Source organism: Setaria viridis, chromosome 9, assembly GCF_005286985.2.
Source record: "Setaria viridis chromosome 9, Setaria_viridis_v4.0, whole genome shotgun sequence".
Taxonomy (NCBI): Eukaryota; Viridiplantae; Streptophyta; class Magnoliopsida; order Poales; family Poaceae; genus Setaria; species Setaria viridis.
The window spans coordinates 54,704,303-54,732,191 of NC_048271.2; the positions used below are offsets into that span (position 1 = coordinate 54,704,303).

The 27,889-nt window shown below is 48.7% G+C and overlaps 3 protein-coding genes and 4 non-coding genes across 7 annotated transcripts; all 7 read left to right on the plus strand.

The window, feature by feature from the left end:
- The first annotated feature begins 5,347 nt into the window (after window positions 1-5,347).
- LOC140221248 (uncharacterized) lies at window positions 5,348-6,499 on the plus strand. Its single transcript, XM_072290563.1, has 3 exons — window positions 5,348-6,176; window positions 6,247-6,260; window positions 6,320-6,499. The coding sequence occupies exons 1-3, from the start codon at window positions 5,471-5,473 to the stop codon at window positions 6,497-6,499; spliced, it is 900 nt and encodes a 299-aa protein (XP_072146664.1). The 5' UTR covers window positions 5,348-5,470.
- Window positions 6,500-7,556: 1,057 nt separating this feature from the next.
- LOC117841237 (small nucleolar RNA Z103) lies at window positions 7,557-7,660 on the plus strand. The gene has a single exon (XR_004637258.1). It is a non-coding gene; the product is annotated as a small nucleolar RNA Z103 (small nucleolar RNA).
- A 59-nt stretch (window positions 7,661-7,719) lies between these two features.
- On the plus strand, window positions 7,720-7,823 carry LOC117841233 (small nucleolar RNA Z103). Its single transcript, XR_004637254.1, has one exon. It is a non-coding gene; the product is annotated as a small nucleolar RNA Z103 (small nucleolar RNA).
- Window positions 7,824-7,927: 104 nt separating this feature from the next.
- On the plus strand, window positions 7,928-8,032 carry LOC117841234 (small nucleolar RNA Z103). Its single transcript, XR_004637255.1, has one exon. It is a non-coding gene; the product is annotated as a small nucleolar RNA Z103 (small nucleolar RNA).
- Window positions 8,033-8,195: 163 nt separating this feature from the next.
- LOC117841184 (small nucleolar RNA snoR74) lies at window positions 8,196-8,339 on the plus strand. The gene has a single exon (XR_004637210.1). It is a non-coding gene; the product is annotated as a small nucleolar RNA snoR74 (small nucleolar RNA).
- Window positions 8,340-14,592: 6,253 nt separating this feature from the next.
- On the plus strand, window positions 14,593-18,000 carry LOC117840939 (NADH dehydrogenase [ubiquinone] 1 beta subcomplex subunit 7). Its single transcript, XM_034721487.2, has 2 exons — window positions 14,593-15,081; window positions 17,758-18,000. Exon 1 carries the CDS (start codon window positions 14,725-14,727, stop codon window positions 15,049-15,051), a length of 327 nt encoding a protein of 108 aa, XP_034577378.1. The 5' UTR covers window positions 14,593-14,724; the 3' UTR covers window positions 15,052-15,081; window positions 17,758-18,000.
- A 5,390-nt stretch (window positions 18,001-23,390) lies between these two features.
- LOC117836544 (uncharacterized) lies at window positions 23,391-27,725 on the plus strand. Its single transcript, XM_034715994.2, has 6 exons — window positions 23,391-23,810; window positions 23,945-24,021; window positions 24,157-24,193; window positions 24,865-25,051; window positions 26,120-26,522; window positions 27,247-27,725. Exons 1-6 carry the CDS (start codon window positions 23,666-23,668, stop codon window positions 27,556-27,558), a joined length of 1,161 nt encoding a protein of 386 aa, XP_034571885.1. The 5' UTR covers window positions 23,391-23,665; the 3' UTR covers window positions 27,559-27,725.
- The last annotated feature ends 164 nt before the right edge of the window (window positions 27,726-27,889 follow it).

Below are 27,889 nucleotides of genomic sequence, written 5' to 3' on the forward strand. Positions count from 1 at the left end.
TAGTCTCTACTTATGTGGGGACGCTTCACAAGGTGTGTAAACTCAGTGACGAAAACACCGCGTCCTACCATGCCTCCACCTCCGCACGACTCCGCAGCAACAAGATTCAAGTGCTGCACAACGATGGCATCCCCGTCTCTTCCCACGCTGGCAAGGAGCGCGTTCTACAGTGGTACTACTCGGGCCTGCTTGGTGACGCCATCCTCAACACCTTCCACGATGGCGCTGCGCGGCTGCTCCCTTGTGTTGCACCTCGATGCCCTGGAGGCTCTGTTCACCCCCTCCGAGGCCAATATGACGCTTTGGCAGATGCGCACCGCCAGCAGGCCTAGCCCCGACGGCTTCGGCCCCGCCCTCTTCCGCCAGTTCTGGCCAACCGTTGGCGACACAGTGCTGGCATGGCTCTCCTCCTTCTACGATGGCACAGCGGACCTGGCGCGCTTCAACCAAGCTCACATTTTGCTCCTGCCTATGAAGCCTGGGGTCGTCACCACCGACGGCTTCCAGCCAATCAGCCTGCAGAATTGTGCGCTGAAGCTCGCCGCCAAGATCCTCACCAACCGCTTGCAAAGCGTCGTTCCCGCGCTCATCTCCGACTACCAGACAGGCTTCATCAAGGGGCGCTCCATCACGGACAACTTCCTGCTCGCCACGGAACTTCTCCAGTGCTACCGCGTCCAGCGCGTCCCCATCGTAGTCCTTAAGCTTGACTTCCGTAAAGATTTCAACTCGGTTAGCTGGGAAGCTCTCGACTGTGTTCTCGAGTTCCGCGGCTTTAGGGACGTGTGGCACGGCTGGATGCGCAGCCTCCTCTCCAGCGGGCGCACGGCGATGCTCCTCAACGGCATCCCCGGGCCTTGGATTCAATGCCGGCGTGGGTTGCGACAAGGCAATCCTCTCAGCCCCTACCTCTTCATCATCGTCACCGATAGTCCTACACAGGATACTCATTGACCCTGGTGGTTCTCCTCTTCCACCCCCTCGTAGGCGACCTTCCCTGCCTTGTGATCCAGTACACTGATGACACCCTCGTTCAGGTCGAAACTGTGTTCGTTCTCGTACACGCCGGAACGCACGTTGCGCCCCACGCCCTGTTGGCGGACGTTCTAGCATCTGTTGCCCACATACAGGGGTGTCACCACCGTCGTCCTCAGTAGCGGTGCGACGACCTCCTTTTGGCTTGAGAATTGGACCTCGCTTGGCCCCCTTGATCGAGCTTTGCCGACCCTGTTCTCCCACTGCCTTGAGCCCTGCATCACGGTCGCGGCCGCCTTCGCCACCGGGGCCCTCGTCTTGCCGATGCAGGAGTACCTCTCTCCCGCGGCCAGCGATGAGCTTGCGACCCTCATCTCTCGGTTGAGTGACCTGCGCCTTGTTGTCACCCCTGACACCCGCCGCCTGGCTTGGGGGGATGAGGTCGACGTGCACTCCGACGCCCTCTACTCCATGCTGAAGCGGATTGGCTGCACGGTGCTGCACTCCGGCGTGAACTGGGGGAACTTCATCCCGATCAAGGTCTGGGTCTTCTTTTGGATCTTCCAACATGGGAACACGCGCACGCAAGACTTTCTCCACCACCACGTCACCACGAGCAACCCCACTTGCCCCTTCTACACCACAGACGAGGACGCCGCCCACCTCTTCTTCACTTGTCCACACATCGCCAGCTTCTAGAGCTCGGCGTGCCCTCACGCCTCCGTCACCTGCCTCGCCGGGGCACTTCAAGCTCTACCGCTCCCGGCGGGGGCGGCCCTCCACACCGCAACGGTGCTCCTCTTGTGGGTGATTTGGAGCCGCAACAGGATGATCTTCGACGCCGTCAACTAGCCCATCGCTGCCATCACCCAAGCCGCCAGGGAACACCTTGCCCTCCCCGCCGCCTAGACACCCTCCCACTCGAGTCCTGGTGCTCTAGTCTCTGTGTAGTATAGCGACTATGCTGCTTCATCTCCCCCCTTTTCTGCAAAAACATCGCCCCCTCGCGCTGGGTTGTAAAATGGAAACCCGCCGGCTCCGACCAGGCATTTGAATGAACGTTTAGGTGGGTGTGCTCTACCCCTGTTGCTCCTTAAAAAAAAGAAGCTACTAGATTCATCATGCTCTTACAAACATTTAATATGTGAATAACATATATCAGTATCCTAATGAATTAATATCTGGGATCATAGAAAGTACTCTAGTAGCTAGGGTAATGACAATATATATTCACTAAGAATAGTTTGGTGTACACTAATAAGATCTTCTATTCTCTCAAGTGGTTGAGAGTTATTGCTATTCTTTTATCATTAAAAATTCAGTTGCGACGTTAATACGAATACGACATAATGTTGTTGAAATGCAAACGGAAAGAAAGTTTCTAGCTCCGATGGAAAATAATTGATCATCGTACTACGGCCGGCTCATAGCCTCCTCATAGATAGTGCTCCTCAAAGAGGCTCCAAGGTGGCGGACCAACTCGGAAGTACGGCGTCAATGAGCATGGCGATCTTTGGGCGGGCAGGCCATTGTTTGCCGTGATAGTGCGCGAGCCTGCCATCACCTAATCCTGCCCAGCGCGGGTGGGTGATTTCGATCCAGGAGTAGACAGACGCGCCACCCACCGCGGATCATGCTTCCTCGGACGACATCTCAGACGCGCCGCGCGCGTGCGCACATGCCAGGCATTGCCAGCCATCGCCCATCGGCATGCCGTGACTGGCTGATTCCCACTCCCTGCAGGCCGGCCGGCGGCGAGGATTCCCTGCCCTGGGCGCGTCAAGCTACACGCACTGAGCTGAGCACATGCTTGCGGATCGGTCATCCGTACGTTCTCACTCTGCCCAGAGATATGCTTTTACTTAGTTAATCGCGGCGTCTCGTGTTTCACGCCATGTGTACAGTGTGCGCTAATCCATCGCGTACGCCTTGGCCGCTAGCCAAAGTATCATCCGAGACCGATCGACCGATCGATCAGCTGCGACGCGTCCTTGTTTTACAAAGTTTTATCCGATCCGTTTCCTCCGCTGCCTAGCTAACCATAAGGCTTGCATGCGGACAAGAACGTGACCTCATCACGTACAATATAAGTAGGCGCGTAGATTAAGTTAACTCCTCGTGTACACGCAAATGACAGCGCCAGTTACTGTTGGTCACGAACGCGATCAGCAACGAGCTCACGACAAGCCATGGATGGAGACGTACGTACGGTTGTAACAGATAGCGAGACGAGGAACACGGCGTGGTCAGTCAAACTACGCGAGAGAGCCGGTGGACCGGAGCCGCAGGATGGACGTGAACAGACAGTGACCGTACGTGGCAGGTATGCAATCGTAATACGATTACGTATGTTTCGGTTCCATCGTACAGGACGGTTGCGTCGCGTGGATCCTATGTTCGTTAGGTGTTGCCGATGAGCGAGGAGCTCTGGGTTCTTGTTGCGACGCGCGGTCGGCGATTCTACGGGCGACGGGAGGAATCCTGGGCGCCGGGCAACTGCAATGGGCAGCAGCCTGTTGGATCGATTGTCATCGCATAAGATATTATTAGTAAGAGCTAATGGCCAAACAAAAGATTTATTAACACTGTCATACGCATATGGCCTTGCACATTCATACTGGTCGGGTGTGCAGTGTGGCTGTGAGCCTGTGACCGGGAGTAGGAGTAAACACACGGGGCAGCGGTCCATGGTGTTCAGACGGTGGTGTGATCACTGGTCAGGAGGTGTTCAGACGGTGCGACGACGTACGGGGGTACATCAGATATTCCGTCAGCGTTGTCCGGATCGGCATGGGACACAGGCAGCGTCGATGATCGAGTGCTGGTCAGCAGTCAGCAAGACAGCAACGTGATGGTAGCAGTAGCTAGACCGGCGGCAGTCTGGTCCGGTCTCCGGTGTTTGTTTTTTTTCCATGCCCGGTACGATCACGAGCGAGCAGGGCGATGCGGTCCGTCGCCCGGCGTTCGTGCGACGCGGCTCTGGCATGTCGCGGTCGGGTCCGTGGCCCCGCAACGGAGGGTCGCCGTCGCGAGACCAGACGACTCTCCGGGCAGATATTTCTTTGCCTTTTCGAGACGTGTGTGTCACGAGGCGAGCGCCGAGCTGGGCCAGAAGCCAGACAATTCCGTCGGCTGTTTGCTCCCCCTTTTTTTTCCTTGGGGTATAATGGGCTGTTCTTTTTTTTTGAGAGGGGGATAATGGGCTGTTTGGTGGCCGGGATATCTGCAATTCGTCAGGCCCAGTTGTACGAACTGTGGGCTTTTTCGATTGGCAGGCCCTTTCACATGCATGCATGTCACCGGGGGAGCCCAGCTGTTATGAGGCGTAGGCCTTGGAAGTTTTTTTTTTTTTTTTGGAAAACGGCCTTGGAAGTTCGAGCAACGCTTGCAGCTACAGCCGAAACTCGCTCAGCTCTCGTCTTGCACTCTGCAGGCGCCGTGTTCATGTTCTTCTTATCTGAAAGATCACCAGCTGAAAGCAATCAAAACTTCACTAACACTGGCTGTTCTCCACAAGCACGAACCTTTTACTGTACGACACTACCGCAGCTGATCGTGTCAAGGCGACAAGGCCAGTGAGGTTTCGCGTAGTAGTGTTAGAAAGTCAGAATCCGTCATGAGTCATGACCGGCAGCGATGGACATAGGACACGGCGCACGTGCTCGTAGCTGACGGGCGAGAGACGAGGAGCCGAGGAGGCAGTGACACGTGGCGGCGGTTCGCAAAATGAGGAGGAGGTGGGGCCCGTGTGAGCTACGAATGAGGAAGTCCTTAACCGCCCCGGAGAATCCAAGACAGAATTTGCAGGCAACGAGAAATTAAAGAGAAGAAGAAAACAGGGGCCGCATCCACCGTCCATCTCTCGGCGCCGTAAAATTTCAGCTAGCCACCCAAATAGGCAGTTATTCTGCTAAATTGCTAATTGCCCAAGTTGCAATGCAGCCCTTGATATGCTCCGAAATCACGTCGCGGGTAGAGAGGAGCTTCGTTACGGAGAGGACTAATTTCGACTGCAACTGTGACTGAGTGACGTGTTTCACGTTGCCATCATCTATCCTATCAAAAGTGTTGCAACATACCTTAAAAACATGGATATTTACAGTGATCACACATAAACACACAAAAAAAAGATTTGACTATATACTGCAGATGGTTTCGACATCCTGAAGGAGTTTGAGTAGGGTTAAAACAAATCTAAGGGGTCGCTGTGCAAAACGCCACATGAAAAACGGCGGGAGAGAATGGCAGCAAATGGCGGTTAATTAGGAGCGAGTGGGGGCGCCGCCTCCCTCCTTTTAAGGGGCGGTTACTGCCAGCCTGTGGTTAAGACCAGTAGACCACCTCTAATCACTTTCGCCTGTTTACACTCGAGCCGCCGCCTCGTCCTCCTCTTCCTCCCCTTGACTCTCTGTCTTGCCGATTGCCGGGGCAGTTGAGCTCCAATCCACACGCAGCAGCGAGACACCAGCATCGGGTAGAGCGAGCGAGCAGAGAAATGGCGCTCAGCTTCCACCCGACAACCGCCCCGCTGTTCGGCCACCTCCCCGCCGCGGACATGAGCTTCCTCCAGGACCCCGAGGTCACCGACGCGCTGCTCGGCTTCGTCTACGACCCGCTCGACCCCGCCAACGCCGCGCTCGACGACCTCCTCAACCTCCCGCTCCATGACGACGACGACGCCGCATTCCTCGGGCCTCTCCATGACGACAGCGACGGCGAGGTCAAGCAGCATTGCGCCAAGAAGCAGCGCGCCTGCGGCGACGGCGCGTGGCGCGGCCTCGCGGACATCGACGCCGCCGGCCAGCTGTGCAATGGCGGTGGCAACAAGCAGGTGCCGGCGCTGCCGGAGCTCCTGAACGAGTTCGTCCTGCCGCTGCCCCCGCCCCCGCCCCCGCCGATGCCGCCGGCGGCGCAGCTTCCGGCGCCCGGCTCGTTCGTGCGCGCCGCGAACGCGAAGAAGGCCGCGGGCAACGTGTCCCAGTCCCTGCAGAGCGCCGCGGCGAGGCAGCGCCGGAAGCGGATCAGCGAGAAGACGGCCGAGCTGTCGCGGCTGATCCCCGGCGGGCACAAGATGAACACCGCCGAGATGCTGGCGGCCGCCGCCCGCCACGTGAAGCTCCTGCAGGCCCAGGTCGGCATGCTCGCCCTCATGCGCACCGTCGGCTCAACCGAGGTAACGCAATCGATAACCGCCTCACCACATTGCATTTCTGAATATCGAAATTCTAGCTATAGATGTCTGAATTCGTTAAGCGCATTTACAAATTACACAGAGTCACCAAATCGTTTCCTTATTATCCTTGTCGCATGCGTGCAGAAGGAAAAGATGCCATCCGTGGCGCAGGAGCAAATGCACAAGCTGCTGGTGCGCGGCGACGTGCAGGAGCGGCTGGCGGCGGAGGGCAAGTGCCTGGTGCCGAGGAAGCTGGTGGACGCCGTGGCAAGGGACAACTCCGTCATGTCCAACGCGCTGGTGAACAGAGAGCTCGGCCGGTTCGTGGCGTCACTGCCGGCAGGCCAGTAGGAGAAGACGGAGTCGGACCGGTCTTGTCAAGGCCGCCGCCTGCACCGGCGCGCACGCATGGCTGTCCCTTTTTGAGAACGCCGTGCCGAGCGCCGCTGCTGTTGTGTGTGTGTTCCTGACCACTGACCTGATCTGACCACGTCTGTCTATAGCTGATCCGTAGACTGATTAGGTGCTGGCGTCATGTTTAATTTTGGGCTATTTTAATTATGTTATTGTGTTCATGAACGCTGGTGTTTATGACGGCGCATTTACCTTTGATTAGTTTAAGTTGGGCTGCTAATTTGCAGGGCCCGGTTATGGATAGAGCATCATAGTAGCTGTTGAATTTGGTGACTTCTCGTTGCAGTTGCATCTTGTTATTTCTGTCAATCGAAAAAAGTTTTGCAAGGAAAAAAAGATCACGATGCATGTCCTGTGAATATCGATTGTGTTTCTTCTCCAGTTTAACTGAATGTAAATGATTCACTGCCTTTTGCCCTTTACGAGTTGCAAGACCCCTTTTAGCACGCGATTAACCTTCAAGTTCTGTACGGGTGCGGCACGGCACTGTGTACAAATCGCTTGGCTCCGACGATGGCAGGATGCCATGCAACCGCTCACACGACACGATCCTCAGCCATGCACGGCGTGACCGGGTCTCGCGCTAAGCCATCGCTGACTTTTCGTTTGGGAAACCTCCTAACTGGCCTGCCTGAGTGGTGGGTCAATAGTTCAAAAGGGCTGAAATATTGGTAGGCCAGATTGGGCTGTTGGCTAAGCAACGGCCCAATCTACCGCCGCTGGGCCTGTTCGCACGGCCGAGCAATCCATTCACACGTGGCTTCCCATCCGTCCGTCCATCTCAGCCCACGCGAGCTAGGGTTTCGTCCGCGTCAACGACCGCCCTATATAAAAACACGCCGCAACGCATCCCTTCAATCTCGCCTGCCATTGTCCGTTCGTGCGGCTGCGTTTCCATGCTCATCTCGACTTCCTTCTTCGGTCGATTTCCTTTTCGTTTCGTTCTGCCTTTTCTTTTTCGTCATTTGATTTGTTGTGGCGAATCAGGATTTGTTTTGAGGTGATGATCCTTTCCCCAAATTATCGACTATGATTATACTGTGCGATTTTCGAGTTCTTCTCTTCGGAGAAGACTCTAAGCCAGATGTTCTGATCAAAACAATGCGTTTGCCTGCCTCTAGATGCTGTTTGAACTTGTTGAAGTTTAAGAAATTCTGATGGATATGAGGATCCTTTCCCCAGCTGATCGACTATGATTATACTGTGCGCAAATGTAATCCCTCCTCTGCGGAGGAGGATTCAAGCCAGAAATCTGATCCATCTAGCATTCTTAAATCTTGTTCCAGTAGGAACAATTCTCTTTCTTGAATCTGGTTTGTAACTCTTTTTTTTCGCTGGAATGTCTTTTTCCTGATTTGATACAGAATGGAAGTGAGGATCCTTTCCCCAGATGATCGACTATGATTATACTGTGCGCAATTGTGATGCCTTCTCTTCGGAGGAGGATTCCAAGCCAGAAATCTGATCCAAATATTTTTTGCATTTTGTTTCTTCTAGTGCCACAGTTCCAAGGACATAAATTTCACTAAACGGTGATCCAAACTGCGTAATCTGACCTTAAAATTTGGGTAGACGTGATGACAATAAAGCAACCAAACAAAACAATCTGAGCTGTTTCAGAAGTACCCTAAAGTAAAAAGCAGGACGCTGTGCTCTCTACAAGCAGTGCCCTCGTAATCTTTAGGAACAAGCATGCTCATCGTTATTGGGTGAACCTTCGGACTCGTTCATGTGTTGGACGATCTTGTCCATTGGTTCAGTAAATGATGGCACACTTTCATTTTACTTTTTGAACACTTCAGATTCAGTGAAGAAGGTTGAACAAATTCAATTTTCTTTGTATTATGCTATCGAATCTGAAACGTAAACTACGTTGCAGTAATCACACAGGAGATGAACAAACCAGAGGAATTCCGCTGAGGTGTAGTCGTTGTAGGCCACGTTGTATGGAGTGCGGCTGGGCCTTCCAAGGCTGTATGGAGTGCTGCTGGGCCCTGTTGGCAATTTAGCAACTGTATCCGTAGTCTCAAATGCAGGGAATTCAATAGGGAGGCTCTGTTAAGCGTGCATTCTCTTGGAGCTGGCCGACTTGTATGGTTTGGCCAACATGTACGGTTAGATTGCTCTCTTGACAAGGCTGTTATGAAAAAGAGACAACAGTTTCATCTGATGTGAGAGAAGTTTCATCCTCATGAGTCATGATACTCATCAGGCATAGTTATCAATTTTTCAATCTTGATAATTGTGCATTGAGACTGACCTCAATCTTGGAGTTTCATATCACAATTTCCAAAAATGATATGTCATCAAAAGAGGTTTGAATAGATGAATAAAATAAGGTCTCCCAATGCTTCATTTGGAGGTTTTATAGACAAGACATACCATTTAATTGCGAGACATGTAATTGGATGTGATGAAGTGAAATATGTAATTGGATGTGATGAAATGAATTGAAACTCTCTAGTCCCTAGGGTAATTGGACGTGATGAAGTGAAATATGTAATTGGATGTGATGAAATGAATTGAAACTCTCTAGTCCCTAATGCTAGTTTCATTAGATTTCATAGTCTTGGAAACAGTACATACAAAGTTTCATAATCAACATAATTAGCATGTCATGTCATCAAAATTGTTGATGTGTTGATGAGAATGAAACTCTTATGAAACCCCACTAGAAATTGCCTTAGATGTAAAGGCTATGAAATGAGTAAATAAAAATCCCTATCTTCCCTCTTAAAAATATGTTGCATGTTCTTGAGCTCGCGATACCATTTTTCCCCAATGCATGTTGGTTTTAACACATTAAGTGTCACCATTTTCTCTAAGGAAAAAATTGAATACTACTCTACCTACGTTCCTTTTTTTACTGTATTTGTAATGGGATTATAGAAATTAAAAAAAATGACAACTTGTTATATGAATGCTTAGTGAATAAAAGTTTTATATAAGTTCAATTATCTTTTAATGCGTTGATTAAAAAATATATACTGTAAAGATTTCTAAATTCTTAAAACATGTATTAAAAAACAAATGGATATTGCAGTTATGCATAACAAAATGGCAAATTTGCTCCATTGGTCTTCTTTCTCCTCCATCGTAATTCCTTCCTCCTCTCGGTTAGGCGGCTGACGAACTAGCAAAACAAAACATGGGCTTCCTCTTGGTGTGACGGAACCCAGTTGTAACAAGGACGTTGGGTACTTTGGGACATTATCCATAAAGTAGCATACCAGTAAACTTGGAATAGAGACATTTTAAATTGAGATTCAAAAGAATAAGCGAAAGATCACATGTCCCTCCTAACATCTTTCTCGTCTCTTCTCTTATCCAATCGATAGCTCACCTAATTACGTAGTCTCATGTTTTCGTCACATCTCGTTCCCTCGTCTCCTTCTCTCTTATATAGGATAGTTCACGTATTTGCATATCTTTTCTTAGACCGAGTCGATGTTTATCATCCACTCGTCTGGACTCAGCTTGCTTTGTGGGTTTTGTCATGATCTACTTGCTCCCTAGGCTTCATTGCCAACTTGGGTTAAGCAGTAGTCATGACATCCCTCACCTCCTCTCTCTCCCCACCTCCAAAATCGACTTGCCCCCAAGCTAGTGCTTACGACGCTAGCTCCTCCCATGTAGTTAGAGCCACCAGCAAACCCAGCAATTGATTTGCACCTAGGTAGCCACAAACAAAGCTTCTTAAATGAAATTGGTCACGTGCTTCAATAAGTTATCTGGTTTTTATTGCACTTTCGGTTATTGCTGGGTTAGCAAGATATAGGACCTGTTTGGTTATGGATGCTTTATAAGTTGCTTATTTGCTTATTGTAGTTGCTTATTTATAAGTCTTAGGTGTTTGGTTTGGGTTGCTTATTTGCAATAAATGAGACTGCTATTGACACATTTACCCCTGTCATCTCATTTCCACTACCCCTAGTCAATACCCGGGTCCTGGACCTCCTGGTCCTTGGCGCGGAGGCGGGGGGCGGAGGCGGGCGGGGGGGGGGGGGGGGGGGGGGGGGCGGAGGCGGGCGGCAGGCCGGGAGCGGCGGGGCGCGGAGGGAGGGCGCGGAGGCGGGGGCGGAGGCGGCGGCACGGAGGCGGGTTGGGAGCGGCGGGGCGCGGAGGGGGGCGCGGAGGGGGGCGCGGAGGCGGGGGGCCGAAGGCGGGGCGCGGAGGCGGCGGCGCGGAGGCGGGCGGGCGGCGGGTGCGGCGGCGGCGAGCGGGCAGCGCGGAGGCAGGAGGGCGGCGGGTGCAGCGGAGGCGGCGGGCGGCGGGCGCAGCGGGCGGCGCGGAGGCGGCCGGCGCAGCGGCGGCGGTGGGCTTGAGTGGTGACGGGAGAGAGGAGAGAGAAAGGGGAGAGGGGAGAGAGAATGAGGGTAGGAGGTGTAAAAGTGCCCCATAAGCAACCATAAGCAACTCAAAACTTGCTTATTTGCTTATGCATAAGCAACTTATAAGCAACTCTATAAGCAAGAGTGTTTGGGTTATAAGCAACTTATTTGCTTATTTTTAAGTTGCTTATGGATAAGCAAAGGAAACCAAACAGGCCCATAATATCTTCCTTGACAAACTCGTGTGTAGATTGGGAGCCCTGTAGGGGATAGATTGAAGGAAGAAGACGGATTCTTACTAAAATTCTCTTGTAATATTACTATAATTCATACCATATAATCCTACTAGGACTCCTACCTTGTAACCGAATAGTAATCTCGCCTCCTAGAGTATATAAAGGAGGGCAGGGGTCCCTAGATCAGCCTCATAGAACCACAACAGAGGACCAAATCCTCAAACCTAAACCAAGGCAAAACAACACCCAAGCGCAGAGCGTAATATACAACACCCAAACAGGACGTAGGGTATTACGCTACTCTAGTGGCCCGAACCTGTATAAATTTGTATCTTGTGTCCTCACTTTTACCTTCGAGTTTCAGGTCCTGGGATCCCCTATCAACTAATCTACTACTTAGATATCAACTAATCTACTACTTAGGTTACCGGATAAAAACACCAATATCTGACACGCCAGGTAGGGATGATCGTCGAGATCATCGAACGAGCTTAGAGAATCTAATTATCAAATCATCAAGATCAATCTACTCAGCCTAATGTTGAGTCGTCAAGGTCAAAGTTCGGCGGCTCTAGGCGCGCCTGCATGTGCATCGAATCCGAGTAGAGCTGAAGATGGAATTAATTTCTACTGGAGTCGCCAACTAGCAATTCGAGTCCGTATCGTCCCTCAGCATGTCGCAGCTGTCCAGACGGAACCGTCACGATTCGCCGAGTTCTTTTCCGAGTCCAAGTCGAGCGCTGACGCTCCCATCTACAAAAAATAGCCGCGTCGGCCTAGTACTGCTATTGGGTGGATCAGGACCGTTGTTTGCTGCTCAGTGCTCACAGTTCAAAATTCAAGCGGAGGAATCCAACCACAATTCCCAAGGAGGAAAAGCATTTGCCTGTCCCGAGGCAAATTAGCAGGCAACCGCACGGATCAAACGGAGGCTGTTCCTGGCGCTGGAAATTAATTCAGCAAAAAATTGCTACGCTCCCACAAGGGAGTACCAGAAGACTTCAAATGCTTCACGACTAGGGCCCACATCCGGCCACATCGACTCGCCGACGACTACTTCGATAACTCGTCTCGACTAGAACACTAGTTTGGGGTAGACTTCACACCATCGACAACTAGTTAGAATCGACTCCGACTAGTCGGCTTCATCAACAACCGTCGTGACTTCAGCGCAAAATCGTCCATGAATTGAGCTAAGTCACTTTTTTTTAATTATTTTATATAATTTTTTCGGCTTGTTTTCCACATGCAGGGCAACGCGCCGAATACTTTTTTTGCACACCTCTTGCCGGAAATTACCCTCCAGAGCTACACTTTGCCAACTATTCTTGGGGCATGTTGACCGACCGCCACGGACTAGGTACTTCGAATTAGGAGGCTATGGCCACGAATTTGGTGCACTGAGTGCTGGAGGTTCACAGCGGCTACACCCTAAGGAGGCACAAATCTTATGCGTGGCAACATGCGCTCTTTTCGCCAAAAGGCAGAAAAGTCTCATCGACTACTTTACGCGCAATCGCGCAGTCTTTTTGTCGCAATGCCGACTACTTATTTTTAATATCTTCTCTTGCGATCACTAATCTACTCGAGTAGAACACACCTTAATTCATGAAAGTTTCGGATCTTCTGTCATGCCTAAACACTAGGCATTGTATTTTTTTAAGCGGTGTCATATTTTGTATAGTGTTGCTCCTGTACAACGAAACCTTCCTCCATTTTTCAAATTTTAACTTCCAACCTTTAGAAATGTTATACCTTGTCATCACTATGGATTAATGGTAGCACGCCGAAGCGTCTAGTTAATATGAATGGAGAGTTGGAGACCCACTTTCTTTTTTTCGGATGACAATGCCATAGTTCGCATATGAAAGCTCATATCGACTTTGCGATATGACCCATTAAAATTGTTTCATTTTGAGGTAGGTAGGTGGAGACACACAATGCTTGTGATTCTTTTAACACCTTAATGATTATATGTAATACTATGGTTAAGAAACCAAATAAGTAACCATTCTTAAAATACCAAGACGAATGTACAATCTTTACAAGACGAAATTCGGTCAGGGAATCAGGCCTTTTCTCGAGCGGTGGTTGTGCCACGTCTCCTGCAGATCCGCATTGTCCATTCACATGCCTCATTTAATTGAACAGGCGGAACAGGCCCCGTCAGTTAAGGGTTATCCAGAGCCTTCTTGAGAACTCCGCATCTCTCTCTGGCCCTGCAGGAGCAATGGTAATGCATTGCTCAGGACAAAAAAAGGCAGGCCGCGCTGACATTTTTACTTCCACCTGCTATCGTCGCTTACTCGCTTTCAACCCGAACCAGCACAAATGAAATCCTCATATAAACCTCACAAGCTACACACGTTACAGTGCAACATCCAATTAACAGGAGCACTTCTACAACCAATCAAAACCGGAAAGAAAGAAACACATGTAAATCGATCACTGGCCGTGGAGGCCAAGCAAGTTGGAGTCTTGCTTTGTTAACAAATTGTATAACATATCTTCTTGCTATAAACTTCGAAAAATGGATGTTTTGCAAATGGTTGATTCTCAGTTTATCATAATTTTGTTTTATATTGACAATTTATCCCTAAGCCCTGGAAAACCCTAAGGATTATTTGGCACTTAGCAAGCCTATGTACAGATTTGTTGAATTCAGTTTATAGTTTCTTTAAATTAACACGTATAAATCAATAGAGGTGTATAATTGTTTTGGCATCTCCTAGACCCCCCTCTGATTAGCTTGTAAACCTTTATTTCCTTCGGTTGAGATGAATTCTGGTCCGTAAGTCCATTTTTGTAACTAAAATATATGAACATGAGCATGAGGAATTGATGACGAATCGGAGAAAACATTATAGAGATGACAAACCTGCCAACAGCAAGTTCTAGAAGGACAAAGTCTGTGCCGGAAGCACAGGTGGTCAATCTCTGCACTTGGCTTTGATGGTTATTGTTTGATAATATTTATATAAATCCACCCTAAGCTTTCCTCTTTAAAGCTTAAATTATGAAATATCTGACTTTTAAACAAATGTTCTGATAATAATAATAATTTTTATGTCTTAAACATTGCATGTTCAGTCTGGAGCTTTGCGTAGGGCTCACAATGCAGGGATCAAAAGACAAAGGCCTGTTCGCTTCAGCTTATAAGCCGGCTGAAAAGCTGAAACGGTTGATTTGTTATGAGAGAAAAACACTGTTTGGTAGCTGATAAATCGGCTGAATAAGCTGAAGCGAACATGCTCAAAGCATGGAACGATCTTTGTCACGCTCATAAAGAAATCGGCTGGTTTGCTCCGACGCCGCGCCTGTGTTTCAGTGTTACACTATCGCACCTTTTTTTAAGAATAAAAAAAGAAAAAACGGAGACGGATGCCCGCGAGCAAACCCAATTGGACGACGTTCCAGCGGCCATAATCGCACAACTAAGGCCCAGAAGCTTCCAGAGGCCCCAGCTCAGCCCAAACCCAAGCCCCCCAAATCCAAAGCGACCGATCTCGCCCGACCACACGCCGCACCAAACCCGCAGCGCCCATCCATCGACGGAACGACCTCGCCGGCGAGAGAGAGGGGAAGAAAGTGACAGATGGAGGCGGCGGCGGCTGCGGCCGGCGTGCAGCTCGGCTCCTCGAAGCCCCAGATCGCCACGCAGGCGGAGATGGCGGACGCCCGGGTGCCGCTCGCCTACCGCGACCAGTGCGCGCACCTCCTCATCCCGCTCAACAAGTGCCGCGTCGCCGAGTTCTACCTCCCCTGGAAGTGCGAGCCCGAGCGCCACGCCTACGAGAAGTGCCAGTACGAGCTCGTCATGGAGCGGATGCTCCAGATGCAGAAGATCCGCGAGGCGCAGGAAGCCAAGGTCAAGGGCGGCGCCTCCATTGGCCTCATCCCGGCCACCGCCAAGCTCGCCTGATCCGGCCCCGGTTCGATCCGGTTGATTTAGGTGAGCTCCGATCCCGTCACGACGTTTCGAATTTGTTCTGGATTTAGCTCGGCTGTTCTGATTGAGTTCGTGATTTGGACGTCAACGCCACATTTTGTCGTAGATCCTTAGTTGGAATTTTAATTGCGTGAGTGACGAATCATGCACCCTTTTGTCAGGGGAAGCAACATTGAACGAGTAATTAGTCATTTTTTGCGTGGACACTGGGTTAATTTGTGGACAGTCGATAGTAAGCTGCTCGATGAATAGATAGTGTTTGTAGAAATGTGACTCTGATTCAAGAGAGCATGATGCAAGCTTGATATGAATATTAAGAATCTGTGACGTGAAAAACAAGCAGCTGGTATACATGGGCATCTCAGATCACTCCTGATGTCATTGCCTTGCTGCTCAGTGCTTACTGCAGTTCCAAAGTTTATGCTGTAAATCCGTAGGTTCCTATATTTCCAATTGTGATGTCCATGAACCATGAGTACAAAATAGTTCCAAAATGTGCAGAGACCAATCTAGTTGGCAGGTGACTTAATGTGAATTCATGATGTCTACCCTGCGACCTGAATTTTTAGGGCTTCAAAACAACCTGGAATTTGTTAATAATCTGTTTGATTATATTGGAATGAGAACACACATTCTGGCTTACAGCTCCTTCAGTTGTTCGAGGAAAGGCAGTTTATCAAGGCCTGGATTTTGGTTTATAGAACTGATTTTAAGCGTGCAATTTACTGACCCAGCAGGTTAATTTAGCTGCATGGGCGTGCAAGCACATATTTGCAGTAAACCACCAAATTTAATCAAAATCTGTATGATAAATATCTCATTTGAGCTTATCTATGCCAATAGGCAGAATATTTTCTAGGCTATATCTATGGCTACAGATCGCTGCAGACCATATTGAATTCGTTGCCCAGTTTCCGTTTAATTATGGAGTTACCACTTCATAATCATAATGTCCTTTTGTAACCCTAGCACCACTAAGCACCTTGGGCAGCTCTCTCCAGAATGTTACGTCTTTTGGGTAGGTGGGGGGGTAAGCCTATGGTCTCCAGCCCTGTTCTTTCAATTTCAATCAGGTTAAAAGCCACAGAGCATCTGTCTGTATGAAAAATGCCTTAAGTTTTGCTGGTTCTATTGAGTTCATTTTTCTTAGCAGGAAAATGCAATCTTTTTGCTTAAAACTGAGCAAGCTGTGTAATACTGAATTTTCTGTGAGCCTCAACAAGCCCACATATGATCCTACTATACAATATACCACACCCCCTATTCCTATATGAGTAAGTAAATCAATTAGATGTATTTTACATGTTACTTTTGGCCCTGTTAGTCTGTTGGGCTTGCCTTGACTATCGGCACCTATCCCTCTAGTAGTAAGCTGGGGAAACCCTCAAAGGCAGTGAAAATAGCAACCTTGTAGCGGAAATTGAGCTTTCACTCTAAATTTGTTAGCATTGTATCTCATTCACAGATACTTCCATTAAAAAGGCTAACAAGCATAAGGTACTAAGGATTGTAACCAACAACCACTGGTTCAACTTGTAGTTACAAGCGTAATGTGGTTGCTGGTAGATTTTTATTTTCATTTCAACACATAACTCATTATTAGTTCTATTTCTTTTACTATTTAGCTTTCCTTGTGTTGCTTGTGGCTGTAGACAAGTTCATTCAGTGTAATGTTAGTAACTTGTCTGATCAACATTGGCAATTGTTATGAAAACCAGGCAATAGAGACTGCAAGTATGTGAACAATAGCTGCTGTCAGTCTGCAGTTTTACTCCATGCACTTCTAATACATGATAGGTTGGAACATAGAGGATGTGATATTTAAGGAATCTTTTGGGTCTGATCTGGATCATATGGTCACAAACTTTCCACTGTAAAGCATGTCTTGTTAGCTTTTCTGCAGTCTTGTCTGATAATTCTGTTTGTAGCCTGTGACAACCGACAACATGAAACAAACGACATAATAAATATGGCAGTAGTGCAACTAGTCCCTTTTGGCTGGTCGATGTTCCTTTGTTTTGTTAATATTAGCTTGGAGGGACTCCCTACACTTAATGGTTATGAAGTCCATCTTCAGAGTTATGCATTATGACCCCCCTGAGTGACTCTTTTGGTGGCAAGTAGCATACTTTCAAAGCTGCCATTGGATGATGAAACCATCACACACCTTTAGGTTGTTCATGCATCTCAGTCTGAGTGAGAAATAATGGTGTTGCGGTACATCTTAGCTGGAGCTCAATCTCTTGTTTTTGAGCTACAAGTTGAGCAGGCATAGAGGTTTATTTTAATTTTGGAAACTGAAACCATAGTCTTCATGGCTTTGATGATATGGACCCTTTATTTCGTTTGTCTCCCATGTGAATGCATCACTATGACCTTTGACGCCTTGCCCATAGGGCCATGTCAGATGATTAAGTCTGGGAGCAAAAATATTCATCCCATCAGCCCATTAGGTGGTGCAGATGGTTTTATTCTATGCATTATTATTATTTCTTTTGGCCTGAAGCAGCGACCGAACATAACACTGTTTTACTATGTTTCCTCTGGGACAATTTTGCTCTGTACTGTTTGTTCCCCTGGCGGCAGTGCCTGTTTGGAAACTCATTTGATTCTACTTTTCTGTAGCACATGCTTACTGTTCAGACCTATTGACCAGTTATATTCATTTTGGATGCGCAGGTCTGCTGGTTATCACAGCGTGCAGAGGCATTGTGCAAGGATCCTGAATGTTTGTTGTATGGACAAGCATCTGTTGAATTTGGCATAAAGTTAACTGTTGTCTTGTTCGCTTCCCCCTTTTCTCCTTGATAGCCATCTTCAAGTTTCAATTTGATGGAATAAGGAAACCTGCCGTCTTATTACACTTGCTGACTGAATGACTCCTTGAAGTTTTGAATGCAATTCGTGGACCCTGCATATGTAGACAGGCCTCTTTTGTGCCGTAGTTCATGTTATAACAGACGTTTTAGCTGTGCAGCAATTTTGTGTTACGAATCATCATCGTGCCATGTTGTTGCATCGTTATATTTCTCCGGTTATCCCCATGTTAGCATAGCTCTGAGCCTCTGACAGCAGAGCTGCTCTGTTAAATGTTAATTAAGGTCACGTTGTACCTATTGATCGTCTGGGTTATAGACCAAATTTCCGCCAACGTATATAACCGCCAACCTGACTACATTTGTTGTCCGCAGTCACGGTTCGTACGATGTGTTCGTCTGATGTTTTCGTATGCTTGGCTGACCCATATGGCTCAGACAAAGGGACCGTGCTCGCCTGTTTTGAGGAGCATCTCTGACATTGTGGATCTCAATCAAGGGACCCGACAGAAACAGATTCCAGCTCCTCAAACGGTCTTTCAGTACCATACACGTTAGATGCCATGCGGCGAATCTGGAGGTCGAAGTTTAACATTGGATCCCTTGGATCTCAACTGTGTTTACACCCACAAGTTGGAATACCTTTGGCTTGCAGGGTTTTCGTACGTGCGTCGCTGTTCGGTCTATCATATCGACCCGATCCTGTCCACCCGGAGGCGTCGGCGCCGGTGATTGGCAAAAAGTGATGGACTGTACGAGGCTACGAGAGCCCAAACGGCGCCGGCGCCGGCGGTGGAAGAGCCGGGCGCCGCAGCGCAGCAATGACGACGACGCGCTGCCCGTGGCGGGGAGGCAGGGCTCGCACAGGCGAGAGGGGGGAGGGTACGTCGCCAAAGATTTCGGCCGGGGTCCGTGCACCGCGGCAGGGGGGCGCGGCGTGCCGAGCGCCGCTGCGCCCGCATGTGCAATCGTGCATGGCATGCATGCACGCGGCTCGGGCTCCTCTTTTTCCTCCTTGCTCCGGGTGGCTAGTTATGCTTGTAGCGAGGCAGAAGCAGCGGCAGTGCAGGCACCAGGCAGCGACGTGTGTAGCCGTGTAGCACGGCCTCGCTAGTCGTAGCGTGGCCAAGTTAGGGCAGAGTGGAATGATGATGATGATGATGGGCACCGCGAAAAACAGAGAGATCCTCTCCGGCTCCTTGACTAGTTGCTTCTACTGTTTCATTCCAGCAGGGGCTCATCAGGCAGGCGCGCTCTATTCCGGCCTACTCGGGCAGGTCTCGTGGCGGTCCACGGCGAAGTTGGGGGAGACAGAATCATGGTCGTGGGGGCAGCCGGCCAGGGGCACCGCATGGCAGGGGGCTTAGTTTAGCTCGCCGGAAGAAGCAGGCCGCGCGTTAAAATCCATCTTCCTCTCGGCTCGGCTCGGCTCGGGCTCCGGCCTCCGCGCCACCCGTGCAATGATGCCCCTTCCTTCCTGCCGGTCACCTTGCTGCTCCCACTGCTGCTGTGCTGTGCTAAGTCTCTCTCAGCTCATCTTCTCGATCATTCCTGCGCTCTACCTGCACACACACTTTCCGTTTGTCAAAATGCTCTCTTTACTGGTACTACTTTACATGACCATCCAATGCAAAGATAATGGCTTTTGGATCCAACTAACTTTGACCGCTCCTCTCCTTTCTCTCTCTCTCTCTCTCTCTCTCTTTTGTAACGATAGCGACTAGTAGCAAGGACTGATGGTCAACGTCCATGATTGGGGCAGAGACAAGGAAAACATTCGATCATCATCCACTTTTAATTTTTATGCACGAATGATCCCTGTGTTCTTCCTTTTACCAATGCATGAAAATTTCCAAGTGTGCTACTGCTTGATTTGGTCTCGACTCTCGCTCGCTGCAACGTACGTGAATGGAAACAAAGAAAAGGCACGTAGCGCAGTAGTTAGTTTTCGTGACGGTACACCATGCCACTGCGCTGCAGCGCCCGTTAATCGGCATGCATGCATGCCGATCGATCTGCTGGCCTGGTCCAGCACGAGAGGAGAGGAGAGATGACAGGCAGAGGCTCATCTCATCCCATCCCATCTTCTTGTGTTCCAAACGCGGATACACACGCGGAGGCACAGCACAGGCAGAGACAGCAGCGGGGGGAGGGGGGAACAGGGCAGCACTACACAAGGAAGGCATGCAGCGCAGCGAGCTCAAGTGCCCAGCAGACCAGCAGGGACATCATTGCATGCAAGGCAAAAACAAGCGGATCATACGGCTCATCATGCCCGCCCAGCCCGGGGCCCCAGATTCTTTATGCCCTTGCCCTGCCATGCTCGTGCGCGCATCCACATCTTGTCAACTCTCTCCTTTTTCTGCACTAACGTGTCCTCCGACGGTTTCTTTTCCTTTCACGAAATTGTGCCAAAAAGCTATTTTCTTCCAAATGCGCCACCCCCCCCCCCAAAAAAAAAAACAAAAAACTAGTTCGGTTGCAAAAATCAATCAAGTTCGCCCATGTTTAACCGAAGCAACCTATTGTCACATATACAAAGCCATTATAGACCAAACCAGGTGAATCAAGCTTGTCTAGACTTATTCATCATGTTACATTGAATTGTCGTGTGCAAACATTGAAACTCAGTGTGACGACTTTAGGCTCTCACCAGTAATTCCTTTTGTGGAATCTCCAAAAATTGTTAAGATTATAGTCATAAAAGTATATCATCTCGGTAAAGACTTCATTGACAGCTCGCATCTATGAAAACATGTTGAATTTCTTAAGCATGTGCGATGATTGGGATTTTTTTTTACAAAACAATTGAGTAGAGGATATCATTTGCAACAAATGACTATGGAGCAAATGTCAAACTTCAAGTGACTTATGGGATGATTTTTGCAAATTTCCCTAAGTTTCAAAGTAAGGAAGAATGGCCATGACTATACCTCCAAGAATAAAGAGGTAATTCAGGACGTTGCCATTGCTAACACTAGAAAAAAAACAATGCAACTTTCGCTCGACGCTCCCGAGTCTTGAACCATAAATTTCTCTCAACGCTCTCGGACCATAAGTTTTCTACAGCCTCTGTTTACCATTATCGCACCTACATGTTGTAATGCCATTGGCATCATTTCCCCGCACACAATGTGTCCATGCATGGAGCCACCACCAAACCATATAACCCCTCATGGACAAGGACGTAACCAGTATGGGGACAGAGGGGGCTCAAGGCCCCCTCAAGCCTATGAGGAGAATAGGAGGAAGGGAAAGAGGATACATATGTACCTAGTTTTATGGTGTGTATAATAATGTACTGTTAGGTGGTGTTTGGCAACTGGGTTAAGAGATGTGGGAAAGGGAAATAATGAGTGTGTTATGCTTGTCTGGATTATGGGTATGGGAAACGACCATGGCTTGGGATAGGAATATGATGAATTCATATCACACCTTTCCTATACCACCAAGTAGGTGGGGAAATGGGTTATGAATTGTAAAATTACTAAATTACTCTTTATAAGTAAAGAGAGCTTTCACACATACTATGCACATTTTAGTTAATTGTCCTTTTATTTCCCTAACCCATACTAATGTTATCGAATAAGGGAATGGGAAAAAATGTTCACTTCCCAATCCAAAACCCACACCTCGTAACCCAAGATAATTTCCCTTTCCCCATTCTAACTCACATCCAAACGCCACCTTAATAAATTATTGAACTGCAAGCTATGTTATAATATGCAATTCTATTTTTAGTGATGAAATATAGATATTCTGTAGCTTATTCAATTTTGTTCAAACATTTTTGTGCAAGACGAAATTTCGTGACTTCAGTTGGTTGAAAAAAATATAAAAAAACAAACTGAAAATCGTGTGTGAAGAACGACGAGAGAGGAGGGGGGTGACTGGTGAGCTCAACTTCAACAGTTCAACGTACGGTGGGGCGAGGCGCCAGCCTCTGCGGCGTTGCAAATGGGGCTGCGATTTGACCGGCGCATGCCATGGATGAGCACAGAAAAAGATAGATCGGTATCCATCTTGCCTGTCGGATCGACCGGCCGGCCGCTCTCGCATTCGCATGCATGTCGTACTACGTGCATGCATATTGCATCGGGGAGACGGGGACCCTCCTCAGCTTCTTCAAGTGCTTATTTGAAAGGTTTACGCGCCTTTAACCTGTGATTGTTCCTTTGCCATCTGTTCTCCTGCGTCCTCCTGCCACGACGTGATCAGAAAAATAAATTCTTTCTGAAACCTACGTGATTGATCAGTCGATCGGATCCTTCTCCTTGGACCTGCATGCTTAATGATCGATCTGCCTTCTGCCAATCTGAATTTCTGATCCAGGGTTAATGTACACGCTCGCTAGCTAGCTTTAAGTACCAGGGATTCGGTCAGAGATCGCCGAGAACTGTATCTGAAAGAATTATTACGCATCAAGAATTTACACAAACCAATCAATCAATGTGTGCGTGCAGGCCTTTTATATGGGGGTTAAGGTGATACGGCTAGTCACCTCCTGATCTCCCATCAACCGTCATCATGCTGCTCTTGATACTACCATCATGTGACAATTTTGCCTCAAGAAAACATCTTTAATTATGCATACGGTTTGTAGCCTTTTGGTGTTCCCGAGACAAAAAAGAGAAATCTGCGATTAGCTTTTCCTCGCATCATAGAGGCTAAAGCTCCTTTCCGATCTAAATTCAAAGCCCAAATCCATGAAGCCACGAACTGAACAGTCTCCCACAATCACCTTTATTCTTCAGGGAGAGCGTACAGGGAGCTAGCAAGCTACACGCAGTAGGAATTTCCACAGCCATGCCCATGCAATGCACACACGACGACGCACTCAAACTCATATCTCGTACACATGTGCATATGAGACGGCCGGCGCACAGGATCGAGCTTTTCTTGGCTGTTTTGATTGGACACATGCTTTATATCCTGTTGTTGCTCAACTTCTATACAGAATTTGCAAGCCAGCCATAGTCTGTAGCTCACTATTTTGATTTTGTTTTTCTGATCCAGTAAGCCGTTTTGCTTGCATGCATGTTGCAGTCAGGTGTCATCATGCATGGTTTATCACTTTCAGTTGCTGGACTGAAACAGCTAGCAAATGCTAAGCAATGCAAGCTTGATTTGTTGAAGCTGAATGGAAACAATGGAGGACCAAGCGAAAACAGTGCACCGAAATGAATGGATTCAAGTTGCTGGTGTCTGCCAACAGGTAGCATAGATAGCGATGCAAGCAGAGAGGAGGGAGGAGGATGTGGAGGAGGAGGACAAGCCAGGTGCATGTCAGAGGCCATCCTGGCGGGAAGCTTGGCATGCTCTGCTGCTGGCTGTCTTCATCTCCGCTCGGGTCAACAGCTCTGCCCCAATCTCATAATTATCCCCTCCTACGGCAGGCACATGCTCTGACCGCATCTGAAACACCCCCTTTGTCTCCAACCTTTTGTCCCTTGCCCGCCGCTGCTCCTGCACTCCTCTTCTCTCCTCTCCCCTCTCTCTCCCCCTGCGATCTGCCCTACACAGCAAAATTTAACACTTCTCACTGCTCTACCACTCTCACTCTCACTCTCTCTCCTCTCTCTAGTGGCTAATGTTAGAGAGGAGGCAGGTGTTGCCCTGCTAGAATATGAGCTTTCTAGCCTGGCTGATGGATGGTCATTCATGTGCACAAACATGCATGTGAAGTGGCTGGCTGTCTAACCAGATATATAGCTGTTGGTAGCCAGTTATTGCTGGTCGGCCGGTTTGGTGTTGTTGGAGCTAGCTGAGAGATGACCATGGTGAGGACGGTGGTCGGCCGGGAGAGGAGCGGCGGCGTCAGGCAGTACAACAGGTCCAAGGTGCCTCGCCTCAGATGGACTCCCGATCTGCACCACTGCTTCGTCCACGCCATCCACAAGCTCGGAGGCCAGGACAGTATGTGCATGCCTCTCCTGCTAGCTTGATCATCTTCTAGCTCCGATTTTCCTGTATCTTTCTTCCGGTATGGATTTTGGATGTGTTGCTCTCCGTCGTTTCTCATGCCACGAGCCCTGAACATGTGGTTGCAGAGGCTACGCCGAAGCGAGTTCTGCAGCTGATGGGAGTAGGAGGACTCACCATATCTCATGTCAAAAGCCACCTGCAGGTTCACTAGCGCTGGAGCCCCGCCCTTCTCTCTGGAATATGTTCTTCATTTCCTCCCCAACGTATATCTTCCTAATTTTTCTTTTATAAAGTTGCGCACTGATCGAATAAATCTTATTTCTGAATGTTGAAGCAGATGTACAGAAACATGAGAAATGATCTTGGAATGCAAGGTATATAACATACATACATCTATCTTTCCTTATGTTCCAAAACGAGTGTTGTTACATATTTGTATAGGTATCCTAGTTGCCTGCCCTAATTAGTTCAGGAACAGCTCTTCTTTCTTCCCAAAAACGTTAGGAGAACTGAAAAAGAAAGCATAAACTTATCTTTTCTTCTCACCCCTGTAGCTTGTTGGGTCCTCCGGTACTGTGGAGCCTCTAAAAATAGCAAACTAGTTTTGTTTTTCTGAAGAAATAGCTAATGGTTTTATCCTTATACACAAATATTCTTTAAGAAAAAAAAGCCCACGCACCAAGTAAAAATGCGCCTCAGCTAATGATAGTCTAGTATAATACCAAGACTCAAGGTAATTAAGGTAAAAAAAAGTTATTTCTTGATGAGTTACTAGCCATGAGAAAGAGAAAGAAAGGCTGTTTGGTTGGTCATGGAGAAGCATGTTCTTTCTTGCACTTCATGCATGTGTGCATGGATGGCACGATTCTCTACGGCTATCAATTCTTTTGTGTTTGCTTTGTGCACCTTCCAATGGAAGTAGTGATATGCTTTTTTATCCTCCATGCATACAGCTGCTGCATGCACACTCCATCAGCAGCGTCAGAGAACAAAACCTAAATACTAACCCCCGTTCCTCCTATTCTTTTGCCGATCCTGCGATCAGGGTCGATGCAGGTGCACCGGGCGGATCATCAGGAGCACATATACGGAAGCGGCGGCATGCACATAGAACTCTGCAATGGTATGCAGCAGCAGTGCGATCATGAGTGCGATGGGCCCTGCTGCATCTGCCGCCACTCGCCAAAGCCTAGAAAGGAGCCAATGCTACCGCTTCACCCCCAACTGAAAAGGTCACTGCCTTTTATTTTTTACTCATTTCCTTTTATTCTCTTTTTATGTTCATCAGTCACGTCAGGAGCTAGCCATTCGCGTCGTGAATAATGACAACGTTTTTAGACCCTCCTTTGCCACTCGCTTTCTTCAGTTTTTGCCTGAGGTAGCAGTAGTAGCATGGTCGTAGCCAATCGAATATTATTCCTTGGTGCACATCTTGGAATAATTTGTCTTTGACAAGAAAGACGCAGACAGTCTAAGCGACATGATGTTCGCGTTGCCTGTTATAGTAGTGCTGGTACTTTTTTTTAAGTATTTCAAGAAAGATCCTGTGGAATGTTTGTCTATAAATGACAGCGTGGTTGTTGGCCCGTTTCATATTATAGATTTTTTTAGTGGTACTAGTAGTCAACATGTACACCGGGCATGCATTCTACGGAGTACTGCAGATGCTTTTTTATTTTTATTATTATTATTTAGGGTTTAATTATCAGGGGTCAAACATTTAAAACTTTGACCATCAACAATTTTGAGATTTTATTTTGGAAGAAAAGAATACTTTCATAGTGCTATACATTTATTGGACACCATAAGTTGATGTTAAAATAAAATAGTAGCAAAAATTGCACCTTATATAGAGACCTAAAAAGCCATGAACATCAAGTATATCATGCAGTGGTATTCCATTTCCCTAATGATTTTGCTTTGGAGAGAAAATGCGCTATAGATATGCTTATATCCATAGGTTCAGTTTACACCTTCCGTCTCAAAACTTCGAAAAACATAAAGGTCAGTAAGCTTTTGCATGGTCTCAAAATTAAATCAAACACCGCGTTTGTACTAGCAGTAAACATGGTAAAAATACGACCAAGTGAAAATAGTGCTCCATATGAATCTATCAGGCAAACATAGGTGAAACTTGCTTCAAAAGAGAAATACACATTTCTCCCACACCCACTATATTGTTCCTTTTTTTATTTGAAGATCTACTATATTGTTCTTTTACTAGTACATTATGTTTCTTCCCCACACACGGCATGAACTAGCTAACCATGCGTGTCTGCATGCATGCAACCAAACAACAGGACGGAGCCGAGGCGTGAGCGGGAGGAGGAGGATTACGGGAGCGCGAGCCCCAAGAGCCTACTGCGAGGCCCAGGAATATGTGAGAGCGACGGGTCATGGTGCCGCGCCCTCGCAGCAGCAGCAGCAGCAGCAGCAGGTGGCTACAACTACATGCGCGTCATGCAAGCGGCCATGGGCATGGCTGCTCCTCTTCCTCCTCACGCGGAGCCGGAGGTGGAGCCCCGGGGCGGCGCGGGAATAAAGCGGCAGCAGCAGCAGCGGCCCGCCGCAGCAGACGGCGAACACGCCGCCCCTCCTCCTCCCCCCAGCGACAGCAAGCTCTTCACATTCTTGGGCTTCGTGGTGGCGCCGGGCCCTCCCCAACCCGCCTGCTGCAGCAGCAGCCGTGACCACCCTTTTGAGGTATGCACTGCACACCACTGCACTGTCTCCTCTCGATCGGCTAGGGATCGATCGATCCATCGGATCCATCTCATCTCGCTGGGGGAGAGAAGAAGGAAAGCGAGTGATCAGGGGCACGGCAGGGGGACAAAGCGCATGGATGGACGGATCGTCTCAGGCTCTCAGCCCCAGCGCACTGCTCGGCTCGGCCCCCCGCTGTCCTGTTGCTCTGCGCCCCGCGCAGCAGTGCGAACTGCGAAGGGAGAGGGAGGGGACGCATCGCATCGCATGGTCGCATGCAGCACCCTGTCTGTGGGACTGTGGGTCGATGGATTCATACTCCTTTTTCTCTGCAGTGCCGTGTTTTTGTCCTCGCGTGGCCTAGCTCGCTACTGCAGCGCACGCGTGCTCCCTCTCTTCTCCCCGAGTTCCAGTAGTAGCACCAAAAAGGCAAAAGCTTTGAAGTGACCGCCTGACTGGCCTGAGAGTCAGTCAGGCATACTGCCTTTTCCTTTTGTGCACACTAGTTTACTTGCTAAGAAAAAAAAAAGTAATATAGACCTACTAGTGGTATCATAAAACACTCTACACAAGAAAAATGCTGACGATACAAAACTGGACGTGACAAACTTAAACACAAATTTAAGTTCTCATCGTGATGACAATCCTAAGCTGCTTTAAATTTGTGGTAAGTACTTGGTTTGCTCAATGTTAACAATCGAATACATAAATGGTTTGCATGCAGATAGCCGGCAGGAACCCCACCCAGAGCGTCACCACCACGGCGAGCCGCTTGCAATGCAGCAGCCTGGGGACGCCAAGCCACAAGGCCGTCGAGCGCCGGGCCGCCTACAATCCGCCGCGGCCGTCTTCGGCGCACGACTGCGGCGGCTGCTCTCTATCGCTGTCCCTAGCACTGGACGCTGGGAGCGGCGGGCAGTGCTGCACGTACAGCGGCGAGGAGGGCAGCCTGTTGTCGTCGACGACGTCAGCTACGTCGGGGAGCCGGATCAGCCTCGACCTGTCGCTGTCCACGTTACACCCGTCGTCAAATTGATTGACCTGCGCGTGCTTGTTGTGTAGTCTGGGCCTCGGCGGGCCTCTTGGTGTAGCGTTACTGCGATTTTCGACTGGTTGTCGTTGTAGCTTTCGGCCCATCCAGGCATCCAGCCCATATGTAATAGCAGCCAAGTTTCCGCTATAATATATGATGTGCATTAGGAAGAGCTAAAATAAGATCCTAATCACGAAACGATCTTGATCTGATCTAAAAATTGGCAAATCCTAATCTCGTGCAAAGTGGTAAGGCTAACAGATTTTTAGAATCCAAAAAAATAACAGATTTTTACGTAGGATTTTACGAGGCTAACGGATATTTAGAATTATTA

Excerpts from the sequence above, each read along its gene's own strand:
- LOC117840939 (XM_034721487.2), top strand. The coding sequence starts at position 14,725 with ATGGAGGCGGCGGCGGCTGCGGCCGGCGTGCAGCTCGGCTCCTCGAAG.
- LOC117836544 (XM_034715994.2), top strand. The coding sequence starts at position 23,666 with ATGACCATGGTGAGGACGGTGGTCGGCCGGGAGAGGAGCGGCGGCGTC. Across the intron at positions 24,022-24,156 it reads ATGTCAAAAGCCACCTGCAG|ATGTACAGAAACATGAGAAA; the intron begins GTTCACTAGCGC and ends ATGTTGAAGCAG. Across the intron at positions 26,523-27,246 it reads GCCGTGACCACCCTTTTGAG|ATAGCCGGCAGGAACCCCAC; the intron begins GTATGCACTGCA and ends GTTTGCATGCAG.
- LOC140221248 (XM_072290563.1), top strand. The coding sequence starts at position 5,471 with ATGGCGCTCAGCTTCCACCCGACAACCGCCCCGCTGTTCGGCCACCTC.